The 13777-nt window shown below is 49.1% G+C and overlaps 1 protein-coding gene across 2 annotated transcripts; it reads left to right on the forward strand.

Annotated features, from left to right (window-relative positions):
- Positions 1–1109: 1109 nt before the first annotated feature.
- On the forward strand, positions 1110–7370 carry LOC143935672 (integrase/recombinase xerD homolog). Of its 2 annotated transcripts, none has more exons than XM_077459713.1 (2): positions 1110–1268; positions 4479–7370. In XM_077459713.1, the coding sequence occupies exons 1-2, from the start codon at positions 1148–1150 to the stop codon at positions 5453–5455; spliced, it is 1098 nt and encodes a 365-aa protein (XP_077315839.1). In that variant the 5' UTR covers positions 1110–1147; the 3' UTR covers positions 5456–7370. The 2 variants fall into 2 exon arrangements, with proteins under 2 accessions (XP_077315839.1, XP_077315838.1); XM_077459712.1 differs by lacking the exon at positions 1110–1268 and adding an exon at positions 1677–1913.
- The last annotated feature ends 6407 nt before the right edge of the window (positions 7371–13777 follow it).

A 13777-nucleotide genomic window follows, 5' to 3' on the forward strand; every position in this document is an offset into this window, starting at 1 on the left:
TTGCCACGTCACGAATGTTAATTCTCCATTACGAATGCTAGTTTACAAGACCGACCACTTCTGGCTCGTCCTTGCTTCCGAGCATGCGTGTTTTGGACTTTTGTCCGACTTGGAAAATCCGAAAACAGACATTTGTCTGTGGAAACTTTGAAAGCTTGCTAGCTAACATTTGTCCATGGAAAATCTGACAATTGTCTGATGGAGTGTACAAACGGACGGATTTTCCGCCAACAGCCTGTCATCACACATTTCCCGTCGGAAAATCCGATCGTGTGTATGAGGCTTCACTCTACTTTTTCAGTGCACCAGACAAGTGTTGGCAATGTATGGAATGTGTTTCTTTTTCACATTTATGGGCCTGTCCAATTGTAGTTTTTATCGGGCATTTGGTTCAGCACCTTCTGACATGATTTAGAGGCAAACCATTTCCAATATGGTCCATCACCTACATGCTTGGACTACAACTTAAACACTTTTCAAAAGCCATTAAAGTGGTAGTAAACTCTCCATTTGTATTTTAACCTACAGGGAAGCTTATAATAAAGCTTCCCTGTAGGTTAAATGAATATTGCCTAAACATGCACCGGTTAGGAGTTATTCTAGTGGGCAAAAGCCGGTGACGTCACTAGCGCTCTGAAGGAACGGCATACCCGTCCTGTTCCATCAGAGCCCTGTGCCGCATCCATGAGTCCCGCACACTGGAGTGACGTAATCACGACTCGGCCATTCAATCGAACCTGGAAAGAAGACTAGGTGAAGATGGAAGCCCTGTCAGCAGTGACAGCGCGTCATTGGATGGCTTTGTTTCTAAGTCTTTTATAATGTGTTAGTATATGATGCATACTAGCACATTATGCCTTTGCCTTACTTTATGCCTTTACCACTTTAAAAATATATCTCACACACAGTATGTTAACAGAAAGAGAAGCACGGATTATGAATGCAATGATATAAGGAGTGCTGGACATGACAGTGTGGATGAGGGACACAGAGGGTTAAGCTTTATGGGTGGAGTTCAGGAAAAGGTTTGCAGGAAACAAGTTCAGTGTAGGGGAGGGGTCACATAAAAGGGAGAGGTGTGGCTTTAAGGAATCATTCGGAGACCAGTGTGACACAGAGGAGGCAGTTTTTTCGCTGCTCCTCTGCTATGGCGGACCTCGAGGGACTCTTCGCGCGGCTGCGACGGGCGGCGGAGGTGCACGGTGCGGACTGGCTGCGGGAACGTGTGGGTGACCTGGCGGACGGCGATGTGGACGGCGGCGGGACAGGTGAGGTTCCACTGCGCGCGCGGAGGTCTCGGCCTCCGGCGCGTTTTTCTCCTGGGCCTACTCCTCGGCCGCCTCGTGACTCCCGGAGCCCGGGGGTGGACCGATCGGTCCCCCCGGCAAAACGGCAGGTTCTCGGCTCCCCCCGGTCCGGGCGGTCGTTGCGCCGCCGACCGGAGGGGGGCGGGGCTTCGCGGCCGCATGGAAATGGCGCCGGGACCGCACGGGGCCCGGTGGAGGTGGGGGGGAGTGTGGATGGCTCTGGGTCGGCAGGCCAAGGGGGGGTGCACGTGGCGGGGGATCTGCGGCATGCTGGGTCTGGGGCCAGCATCCGCGCGGTGGGGGGGAGGGGGGCGCTCCGGGGGGGTCACATGCTGGAGGGGGGGGAGGGTGGGTCGCAAAAGGCTGCCAAGGTGCCTGGCAGGGCTGGTTTTAGACGCCGGCATGCCGGGGGCGGCGGGGGGAGGAGGACATTGCCTGCAGTCCCGGATCGCAGGGACCGGATGGACCGCGCGGAGCACAGGGGGATGGCCGCGTCCCCGGTGCGCGCTGGAGAGGTCGGTTCGGAGAGCGAGCTGTCCCAGGAGGAGGAGGGGTCCTTTTCTGCACCCGGACCGGTACCGGTCGCCGAGGCCCCTGGGGGCCCGGGTAAGTTGCGGGAGTCTACATTGCTGGCGGATGCCTTGCGGGATCTGATGGGGGTGGCGCAGGGGGGTGCGGTACCCACGGGATCCCGGGACGTATTGGGGGGGGTTTCGGCAGGTTCAGCGCAGGGGGCGGGGCCTGTGGCCCCGGGGGGGCCGTCAGGTCAGTTGCAGGAGCTGTTGGGGGGGCTGCAGGCCCTGGTTGGTAAGTTTGCTGGGGGCTCCGGGTCGCCTCAGGTGGCCCCCTGGATGGGTAATGTGGGGGGGGCCGGGGGGGCGGAGGTCACTCCTGCGCGGGATTCACCGCCTGCTGCGGTGTCGGGGAGCATGGATGCGGGGGCCGTGGGCTCGGGGGTCCCCCCGGTGCCCACGGACCCGGGGGCGCGGTCTGACCTGGTTAGGATCGCGGATGCTGCCCGGTGCGAAGTCTATGTTTGTTTCGAAGGCCCATTGGGGGCGCATTTGAAGCAGGAGGTGCGGGACAAGATCGGCAAGGGTGAGTATGTGGAGATTTTCTCTTTGCTCCCCCTCGAGAAATTTAATTTGGACAGGGTTAAGCCGGACAGTTCCAAGAAGGACGACGAGGAAAAACGTAGGTATCGGCTGATCCCGCGCACATTTGCAAATTGGCTTCAGGCGTTCGCTATCTTAGCTAGCGTGATAGGGGAAAAGCATTGCTCGGCGTTATTTTGTTACCTGGACGCGATTGGGGAGGCTCACCGAGTGTATGGAGGGCTGGCTTGGCTGCGCTATGATGAGCAGTTTCGTCAGCGTAAGGCAGTGCGGGCTGACCTGCGGTGGGATCACAAGGACATAAGCCTCTGGATGAGGCTTATGTCTGCTCCGCGGGCGCCCACTCCGTTTCTTCAGGGGGGGGCCGGGAGTGCGTCTTCCTCGGGACTGCCGGCCGGAAAGAAGTGGGGGGTGTGCTGGCCCTTCAATGAAGGGGCTTGTAAATTCGGAGGCGCGTGCCGCTTCAAGCATGAGTGCTCCGGGTGCGGCGGCACCCACCCCCGGTCCCGCTGTTTCAAAAAAGGTCAGCGTGCCGGTGCCGCCGGTCAAAAAAGGGATGACGCCGGTGAACCTGGGAAGGATGCTTCCTTTCCTAAATAGGTATCCGGATGGTGCGGCGGCGCGGGGGTTAATTCTGGGTTTTCGGGACGGTTTTAGGATTCCCTGTTCTTTGGGAGGGGTGCCGCCGTTGGCCAGGAATTTGCGTTCGGCTTTAGATCACCCGGGGGTGGTGGATGATAAATTGGGTAAAGAGGTGGCGCTGGGCCGGATGGGTGGTCCTTTCGAAGTGCAGCCGTGGGGGGACCTGGTGGTCTCCCCGTTGGGTGTAGTTCCTAAGAAGGAGCCGGGGAAGTTTCGCTTGATTCATCACCTGTCTTTTCCGAAAGGGGGGTCGGTCAATGATTTCATTGACCCGGAGGCGTGTACGGTTTCCTACACGTCTTTTGACGCGGCGGTACGGTGGGTCAGGCGGTATGGTCGTGGGGCTCTCATGGCCAAGGCGGATGTGGAATCGGCGTTTCGCCTTCTGCCGGTCCACCCGGACAGCTTCCGGCTGTTGGGATGCCATTGGCGGGGCAAGTTTTATGTGGACTTGTGCCTGCCCATGGGTTGTTCCATTTCATGCGCCTATTTTGAAGCTTTTAGTTCATTCTTGGAATGGGTGGTGAGAGATGTTTCGGGCCTGGAGTCGGTCATCCACTATTTGGATGATTTTCTGTGCGTGGGCCCGCCTGCCTCCAATGTGTGTGCGATTCTTCTGTCCACGTTGCAGCACATTGCGGGCAGGTTCGGGGTGCCGTTGGCGGGGGATAAGACGGAGGGCCCGGTGACGGAATTGAGTTTTCTGGGAATCGTGATTGATTCTATGGCAATGGAGTGTCGATTGCCAGAGAATAAATTACGGGATCTGCAGGCGGAGTTGGCAGGCATGCAGGGCCGGCCGAAGGTTCAGCTTCGGGCCCTGCAGTCCCTGTTGGGCAAGCTGAATTTCGCTTGCCGGATCATCCCTATGGGCCGTGTGTTCTGCCGACGGCTGTCGGGGGCCACTGCCGGGGTAACCTCCCCTACCCACTTTGTGCGTTTGCGAAGGGAACACCGGGAGGACCTGCGGGCTTGGCATGAATTTTTGGAGTCGTATAATGGGCGGGCTATGTGGATGTCGGGGCCAATGAGCAACTTCGATGTGGAGTTGGTTACTGACGCGGCTGGCTCAACGGGTTATGGGGCATTTTTCCGGGGTCGGTGGAGTGCGGAACCTTGGCCACGCTCATGGGAGGTTGCGGGGTTGTTGGGCAATTTGGTTTTGCTAGAATTGTTCCCGATAGTGGTGGCATTGGAGTTGTGGGGGGCGGAGTTTCGTAATTTGAAGTTGCGCATCAATTGCGATAACATGGGGGTGGTCCAGGTCCTCAATCGGATGACTGCTTCTTCCCCCCCGGTCATCCGGCTGCTGCGACACCTGGTCTTTCGCTGTTTGCGGCTCAATGTTTACGTTTATGCTGTGCACATACCTGGGGTGGAGAATTCTTTGGCTGACTCGCTCTCTCGTTTTCAGTGGGACAAGTTCCGGCAGCTGGCGCCGGGAGCGGAGGAGTCGGGGGCGCCATGCCCCGGGTGGATGTGGGAACTTCCCTTGGAATCGCCGCAGGTTGGTTAAAAAGGTCGTTGAGTGAGGCTACATGGTCCGCTTATTCTAGAGTGTGGGCGGAATGGTGGGCGTTCCTGCGGGAGGTTGGAGTGGCTGGTCGGGGCTCCGACCGGCGCTGGGTGGTATTGTACTGGGTTGCCCGGAACATTGAGACGGGCCTGTCTCCCGCATCTATTGAGCGGAAGCTGGCGGGGTTGGCCTTTTTGTTCAAACTGTGGGGGGAGCCGGACGGGACGAAGGATTTTTGGGTGAGGCAAACGTTGAAGGGGTACAGGAGGGATTGGAAGGGTAGGGATGCGCGCCGGCCGGTGTCATTTGACAATCTGGTGGCAATTTGTTCTCGGCTGGTGGACGTTTGCTCGTCTGCTTACGAGACCGTCCTGTTTACGGCAGCGTTTTCGTTGGCGTTTTATGGGGCTTTTAGGATTGGGGAGTTGGTGTGTCGCTCAAAACGGGTGGCTGGGGGTCTGTTGGATCAGGATGTGCAGGTGGTTGCGGATCGGGTGAGTATACGGTTGCGTAGGTCTAAGACTGATCAACGGGGCAAGGGAGTGGCGATTACGCTGCTCGCCCTGCCGGGCTCGGTAGTGTGCCCGGTGGCGGCGGTACGGGCTTTCCGGGCGGTGCGGCCTGGGAGGGCGGGCCCCTTTTTGGTGCACGAGGAGGGCTCTTTTCTATCCCGTTTTCAGTTTGTGTCGGTCTTTCGGCAATGCCTGAGGGCGGTGGGTTTGGATGAGCGGGACTACGCGTCCCACTCTTTTCGGATTGGGGCGGCCACGGAGGCGGCTCGATGTGGGCTGGAGGAGGCGGTGGTTCGCCGGATTGGTAGATGGGAGTCCCGGAGGTTCCGGTCCTATGTCCGGCCGCAGTTGCTACTGGGGTAAGGAGGGTGCGGCTGGGGGTTGTTTGCTGTGGGATTTATGGGGGGGAGGACTGTGCTTGTGACATTCCTTTGGTTGTTGTGTTATTTCTCTTGTTTTCATTCCAGATGGAGGTTCTCAACGCCTCGTTTGGATCCTGGGGCATTCGTACGTCTGCTGGGGGGCCAGGAGAGGTGATTCTCTACCAGCAGGCAGGCAATTAGGTATCCCCAGGGAGGTAGCTAGGGTGATGTGGTTGGGTTTCCCGGGCATGAGGTGGGAGCGTGTCATGAGGGAGGTGGAGCGTTTCGCTTTGAGGGATAGGCCCCCGGATGTGCTGGTTGTTCATGCGGGGGGCAATGACCTGGGAGTTCGGAAAGTGAAGGACATTTTGGCGGATATCAAGGCTGATGTGTTGCGCATGCGAGTCCTTTTCCCGGGCACCATTTTGGTGTGGTCAGACATTGTGGCCAGAACGGTGTGGCGGGGGGCCAGGTCTTTAGCCAGCCTTGAGAAAACCAGGATTAGGGTTAATAAGGTTGTTGGGCGGTTTGTAGTGCAGAACGGGGGCATTGTGGTAAGACACAGGGAATTGGAGGTGAATGTAGGGCTTTATCTTAGGCGGGATGGCGTTCATCTATCGGATGTGGGGATTGACCTCTGGTCCTTTGGCTTACAGGAGGGCATACAGAAAGCTCTTCGGGTGTGGGGCGGCCCTCAAGGTTGAGGGGGTCACCCTTTCGGGCTGTGGCGGTGTGTTTTCTGGTGGTTTCTGACGGTAGACAGGTACTGAGAAGGGATCTGAGGGTGTGGGGGGCTCATCTAACGATCGGCCCCTCTGGGTATTCCTGAACGTTGGAGGGAATACGGTTATGTTCACTGGCGGAAGTTGTCTCCGACCGGTCACAGGTGGAGGCCTTTGGGAAGTTGGTCAGGTGTACCGCAGTGATTGGGTATTGGCTTAAGTGTGGTCACCGTCAGAGATCACCAGAATGGGCAGTTAATGTTAATTAAAATGTGGTTTAATGTTAATAAAGTTATTTATATTTATATATTTATATATATATTTATATATTTTCATATTTACAAGTTATTGGAGTAATTTTGAGTTATGTTTAATAAAGGCTGTTGTGGCCAGTTTACTCCAACCTATGGTGTGGTCTCGTTTCTAATAGATAAGGAATAGTATAAGGGGAACATTCAGACTACACTAGTCAAGAGAAGCACGGATTATGAATGCAATGATATAAGGAGTGCTGGACATGACAGTGTGGATGAGGGACACAGAGGGTTAAGCTTTATGGGTGGAGTTCAGGAAAAGGTTTGCAGGAAACAAGTTCAGTGTAGGGGAGGGGTCACATAAAAGGGAGAGGTGTGGCTTTAAGGAATCATTCGGAGCCCAGTGTGACACAGAGGAGGCAGTTTTTCCCACCCTCCCGCCCTATTGTTATGTGTTTGTTTTGTGGTGTTTTGTTGCTGGTCTTTTTCTTCTTTTGCAGGTTTCATCGGTTGTCACGGCAGCTGAAAGTTTTTCGTGTTGGCGGTGTGTTTTCTGGTGGTTTCTGACGGTAGACAGGTACTCAGAAGGGATCTGAGGGTGTGGGGGGCTCATCTAACGATCGGCCCCTCTGGGTATTCCTGAACGTTGGAGGGAATACGGTTATGTTCACTGGCGGAAGTTGTCTCCGACCGGTCACAGGTGGAGGCCTTTGGGAAGTTGGTCAGGTGTACCGCAGTGATTGGGTATTGGCTTAAGTGTGGTCACCGTCAGAGATCACCAGAATGGGCAGTTAATGTTAATTAAAATGTGGTTTAATGTTAATAAAGTTATTTATATATTTATATATATATTTATATATTTATATATTTTCATATTTACAAGTTATTGGAGTAATTTTGAGTTATGTTTAATAAAGGCTGTTGTGGCCAGTTTACTCCAACCTATGGTGTGGTCTCGTTTCTAATAGATAAGGAATAGTATAAGGGGAACATTCAGACTACACTAGTCACGATGCTTGCTTGCACTTCAATGCAAAAAAACTAGAGTCTTCTATACGCAGTGAGCTCCTTTCTAGAATTAAGCATGTTATGAAGACAGGAGAAGTTGCATGAACTTTACAGGTATGTCCTTGGCGTGTGACCTTTTTACTCCCTCTAGCTATTTTTCTCCCTTTACCTATTTTTTTACTCCCTAAAATTTTCTTTGACCTTGCTATCATCTTTTTTTTTTCTCTCTCTGCAAACCTTTTTATTTCTCGTTAGGGCTCATGCACACTGCAACTCAAAAAAAAAAACTGCTTTTACAGCAATTTGAACTTTTATTTCAGCTTAAGGGAGCTAGTACTTTTTTGGGCTCTTTTGCATGTTTTTATTGAGCTTCTTTGAACTTTTTTGAGCATAAGCGTTTTTTTGTTTTTTTTTTCAAACCTCAGCAATTTTTTTTTCTATTTGTTTGTGTGTTTTTTTGAGCTTCTTTGAGCTTTATCATTCTCTTTCGCAATTTTTTCTGTGTTTTTGTGCACTTGGGTGTCTTTTCTGCTTGAAAAAAGGCAGAAGAAAGAAGAGCTCAAAAAAGCTCAAAAGCCTGTAGGAGCAGCTTCTTTAAGCTTCTTTGATCTGCAGTGTGCATGAGCCCTTGTGTTTTTTTCACCTTAATGCATCCTATGCATTAAGGTGAAAAAACACCTGGCAGTCATCGGCCCCCCAGCTCCCCCTTTCACTAAGCCCCTTCATCTCTTCTTCGGGATGCACTGTCCCTCTCTCCACGGGGTCCCAGCTCTTGATTGGATAGATTGATAGCAGCGCAGCCATTGACACAAGCGCCTTTAGTAAATCAACCCACAGGTCTTTACTGAGTGCTGATTACAGAGAGCACTGGGTGTTATATTGCTGCCTATTAGACTGCACAGTCATATTTAGGCACCCTTCCCAACTGCTGTAAAGGGAATTGGAGATAAAATTATGAGATTGAAGGCTCTTGGTACAATGCCTATCAGATTGCATATTTACTGAGTCTTTAATTGGGCTTTAATTATGCTTACTATTCCTTTCTGGGTCTGCAAGCAGTATGAACTCTTTTTACGCTCTTCCAAATCTTACTACACAAAGGTTACCATTCATAGGAATTGATTTACTAAAGGCAAATAGTCTGTTCACGTTGCGAGGAAAGTTGCACTTTGCAAAGGAATTTACTAAAGGCAAAAAGTCTGTTCACTTTGCAAGGAAAGTTGCACTTTACAAAGAAATTATCCATAGAGCTTAGTGAATGAGGTGAAACTCTGCTGGCTTCCCATCAGCAAATTTTTCTTCACATTTGTGTGGTGAGCGTGGTGATCTTTGCATAATGCTGAATTTTATTACTAATTGCTAATTGCAATCACTTTTGCTTCAGGACTGGGATGAACTGTTACTTAAAGGGATTGTAAACTCTCATGGTTTTTCATTCTATGCATTAAGCTGAAAAACCTTCTGTGGCGCTGCAGCCCCCCCAGTGGCCCCGATTTAGTTATCTAACTGGTGTCTCTTGTACTGACTGGATAGAATGATAGCAGCGCAGCCATTGGCTCCCGCTGCTATCAATGAAATCCAATGATGCAGGGGGGAGGGGGCGAGTCCTGCTTTCTGTGTGAATGGAAGCAGAAACAGGACTCAGGAGACCGCCCACACTGGTGTCCACCGAAGGAGAGCAATTTTCGGATGTGGGCACTTGACGCGGGGAGGAGCTACTAGTGCTGCTGAGGAGCCCCAGAAGAGGATGATCGGGGCCACTCTGTGCAAAACGAACTGCACAGTGCAGGTAAGTATGACATGTTTGTTATTTTAAAAAAAGCAAAAAAAAACGCAAGTGTTTAGTAACCCTTCAAAGTGATTGTAAAGGCATGTTTAAAAAAAAATTAAAAAATAACAAACATGCTATACTTACCTCCTCTGTGCAATTCGTTTTGCACAGAGTAGCCCCGATCCTCCTCTTCTCTGGTCCATCTCCTGTGATCCTGGCCCCTCCCTCCTGTCGAGTGCCCCCACAGAAAGCAGCTTGCTATAGGGGCACCCGAGTTGAGCTGCAGCTCCGTGTGTCCATTCAGACATGGAGCTGCCATTCGGCCCTGCCCCCTCTCTCCCCTGATTGGCTAGCTGACTTTGAGTGACAGCCGCGGGAGCCAATGGCGCCGCTGCTGTTTCTCAGCCAATCAGGAGGGAGAGTCCCGGACAGCTGAGGGATTCGTGGACATTGCTGGACAGAGAGAGGGCTCAGGTAAGTATTATGGGGGCTACTGCACACAGAAGGCTTTTTATAGTTCATTCTGTGATACTTCATACTGACCTTACTACTGATTGCTAGATTTGTACAAAAGAAAAAAATTACGATTGTGGTTGATTGATCTTGTCATTTCACATCGTTGTCATTTCTTTCAAAGACGGTGCCTAGTCACATGCTTGTGGCTAAGAACTAAAGTGCCTGTTGGATGTTGGTGCTGCAATACTTTATGGTGATGTCTTTGTCGTACAGAGCCAGTACGGAAAAGAAAATCTTGACAATAGTGATCTAGGATATATTGACCTCTACTGTTTAGCTGATTGCTATCTAGCTCAGATAGGATGTGTTTATGTTTCCTTGCAGGGGAACTGAGTCTACCCACATGTCAAGCATCTTGGTGTTAACCCTAATCTTAACTGATAATATTCTCTGTCTTGCTAGCTTCACATGTAAATAAGTTTGTGTAGTATTGTTAGATAAGATGTGTGTGTTACAAAACTTATCAAAAGATAAGCTGTGTGTATGTAATTGATATGGTGCATGCGATTGTGTTCTGATATGTGTATTCACATTTACCAACATTTTCCTCTGTGAAGATTTTTGTGAAACTGAAATGAATCAAAGGTCGTATTTAATGTTAGGACAAAATCTGACTACTGTAGCAGGTATTCTGTAACATATGTATGTGGGGTGGTCATGATATAATAGATAACATTGGGCAAATAATGGCCATGTAATAACTATCAGCCTTGTTTTTACGCATGATTCTTTTATGCAATTTTCAATAAATGTTTAGCTATTTTATTTAATTTCTAATTGATGCCTAAAAAATCCCAGTTTCTGTCTCTTCCTTTTTTGCAGGGTTTTAATCCTAATATATTGCTCAATATCAAATATGTTATTCCACTGTTTACCTTTTTAGCTTTATGGAGCTTTATGTTGTTTATATGCCATTGATTTACTGGAGGATTATATCCATGGAGATAATGCTTCAATACTGGATCGTGATGTGTATTTTGCTCTTTTGATTCTGTTCTCTTGTGGGTGATTACTGACAAGAGATCTGCATTTGGGCTGGAAGTCTAATGCACTTAGGTTTTCATTGACGCAATATCTACAGTATTTATGAATTAGCTACTGGTAGCACTCTACCAGATTGAATGTATATTAATATGTGACTATAAGAGTACCTGTCATGTGGTGGCTGATTGCCTGGTGACAACCTCATTTGCTCAAATGCTAAATATTTTGCCAATTTCAATTTTTTTTTTTTTTTTATGTGGACTGCCACTTATCTTGTTGTAATTATATCAATGTTCATTTCCCTTCCCTATCTCCTTTATATCAGGATACTTCACTCTTGGAGATTTTCTTGCCCATGAGGACAGGGTCAGATTTTTAGGGGGGTAGATAGAGCGCCTTCTTCTAGTTAGGCTGCTAGGTAAATTTTGTTTTTGGCTCCACTGTAGTGAATGGAGCAGCGATTGATTATGTAGTTCTGCCCAAGATTTCCTGAGCTAAGAGTTTGCTTACTTCCCCCTGCCTATGGGAGAAGATAAAAGTGCAGCAGACCGTTTCTGTTAAAAAAAAAAAAAAAAAGTGCAGCAGAGGAGGGTCAAACAAGGATGCTGTGGGTGCAACAGACATCCTCCTTATCAACTGATTACATCATTGGTTGTTAGGATGCCAGTGTCTAGAAAGTCATAATGGTGAATAATAAAAACCCATTGCCTTGTATGACTAAAAAGGCAGGCTTGATCCACCTGCTAGCTTGTATACATTTTTTTATAGGCATTTTACCAAGGCACCCCTGAGGAAACCTTAAGGCACCCCAGGATGCCTAGGTACCCTATTTGAAAAAAGCTGGTCTAGACTGAGCCCTAATTGCCAATATGCGTGGATCTGTGCTTGTGTGACAGTCAGCCTTTGTACTATTTAGGAGGACCCATATTCTCACTCCTTAGGCGGTGAGCGCTACAATTGCAAAGTGAACAGCCTATTTTCCTTTAGTAAATCAACTCCATATTGTTAAAATGCGAGAAATCGCACCCAGCCCCCCCCAATCCATCCATAAAACATAGCTTAGAAAATTTGATAACCAGAAAAAGCCATGCAATAGGAGCCGCCACAGTTCTGTTGTATAAAGATGTGATTTTGACATGTCCTAGTATAGAAAGGGGCCACAGACACAAAAAGTAAGGCTCTCAGGCAGATTTATCTTGCTCCAGTACTACATGTAACTGTCTGCTTTAATTCCTAGACATCCAGATTATTTCTAACAATGCTGCAAACTGCTGATTATGAGTAGACATGATACATGGACAACATTACTCTACAGAAAGATTGCACTTCCTGAAGATAACACGTCATAAATATGGTCAGTGTGCTGTGGTGATCAGCTAGTCTCGGCGTGTTGTTACACGTCATAAACTTGAGCACAATGCTGTGTCAGGTTTTGCCCTTGTTTCATTCTAACACTTATATGCCATCAGTTGCAGCTCTGAAAAAATTACATAATGTATTACAATCTTCTGATGCGGGTGATTAGACTTTGTACTTTATTGCAATGTTTGTTCGGCAAGATACTGAGAGACACTTGGCTACGAACTATTTTGTTAAATTTTAATCATCTTAATTGTTCCAGGAAAATTCTATTGCCACAGTATCTGGAATCAGTCGAGAATGTTGGGCATTCTACTGTGTTGTCTCTTTAGAAAACCTAAGGTGTACCGGGAATCTTGTGTCACATATGCCCCTTGTTTTTTAAAAACACACTTTTCATGTAAATTGTGAAAACAACAGTTAAAATTGTATGGGATTAAAAAAAGAACTTAACTTCAGGATAGTAACTTTTTTAAAGGATCTCAACTAAACAGTGATATGAGAACCTCCAGGGATAGCTGACATCCTGTATCTGTATGTAGTGGTTTGCAAGGCATAGTGGGTGCAAAGATGGTGAAAGTTATTGGGCGGCAGACACTTCTTGGATGCAAAAGAGGTTTTATTTCTCTTAACAGTCCTTTTTGTATTTTTTGAGCGAGAGGGTTAGGGCCAGGACACCGGTGTCCTGGCTTAATTGACAGACTCTGAGACTTAAATAGAACAACAGCCATGAAGGGAAAGGCATCCAGCAAGATGCCACATCTGCATGTGTAGGAATTCTGTCTCCTATGGCAGTCTTTAACAGTTCCAAACACAAGACTTAACAGTTCCTTCACTCTTACTACAACCGTTCCTTGTAGTTCTTCAATACACTGAGCACTGTCTCTCACTAGACCTGCTGATTCACTGCCACTGAATCCCTTGAGCTACTCCAATCTTCACAGTGGTATCTTCCTCAAGCGTCACCCTGGCTTCTCTGCTGGGTCCCTAGCTTGGCACTCTAGATATCCCTCAAGCTTCACCCATGCTGACCTGCTTGGTCCCTGGCTTGACGCACAAGGCTCCTCTGCAAGCGTCACCTCCACTGGCTGGGTTCCTGGCTTGATTCCCACTGAAGTTTCCTGATTCTCCATCTGCTGAGAATACTGCTCCGGTACTTGCTTCAGTTACTCACTGAGGTCCCTGGTAATAAGGTGGTTGGTCCGTAATAAAGTGGCAACAGCTTCCCCTCTACCTCTGACCATGACAGGTTCCCCGGCCGACAGAACCTTCACTTTTGGTTGGACTGCAAGCCGCAATCCTGACTGCTCTCTTGCTTCTGGATAGGCCCTCAGACAGCCGGCACCCAGACGCCCCCCGAGATAGGCCCAATCTCCGGCCTAGCAACCCTGGGCACAAAACACACATCCACCTAGACAGCCATTCAAGTGGCATAGAACATAGATCACCTGATTCCCCCCAAATATATAGGTCTCCCAGTAGGCCAAGGGATTCAAGAAAACCCCTGCCCATTTGCCGAGATACCCCATTAAGGATGAGCCGAACACCCCCCAGTTCGGTTCGCAGCAGAACCTGCGAACAGACCTAAACTTCGTGTGAACTTTAGAACCCTATTAAAGTCTATGGGACTTGAACGTTCAAAATCTAAAATGCTAATTTGAAAGGCTAATATGCAAGTTATTGTCCTAAAAAGTGTTTGGGGACCTGGG

This window comes from Lithobates pipiens, unplaced genomic scaffold (assembly GCF_037356315.1).
Source record: "Lithobates pipiens isolate NorthernLeopardFrog02 unplaced genomic scaffold, aLitPip1_a1.2 Scaffold_28, whole genome shotgun sequence".
NCBI classification, from domain to species: domain Eukaryota; kingdom Metazoa; phylum Chordata; class Amphibia; order Anura; family Ranidae; genus Lithobates; species Lithobates pipiens.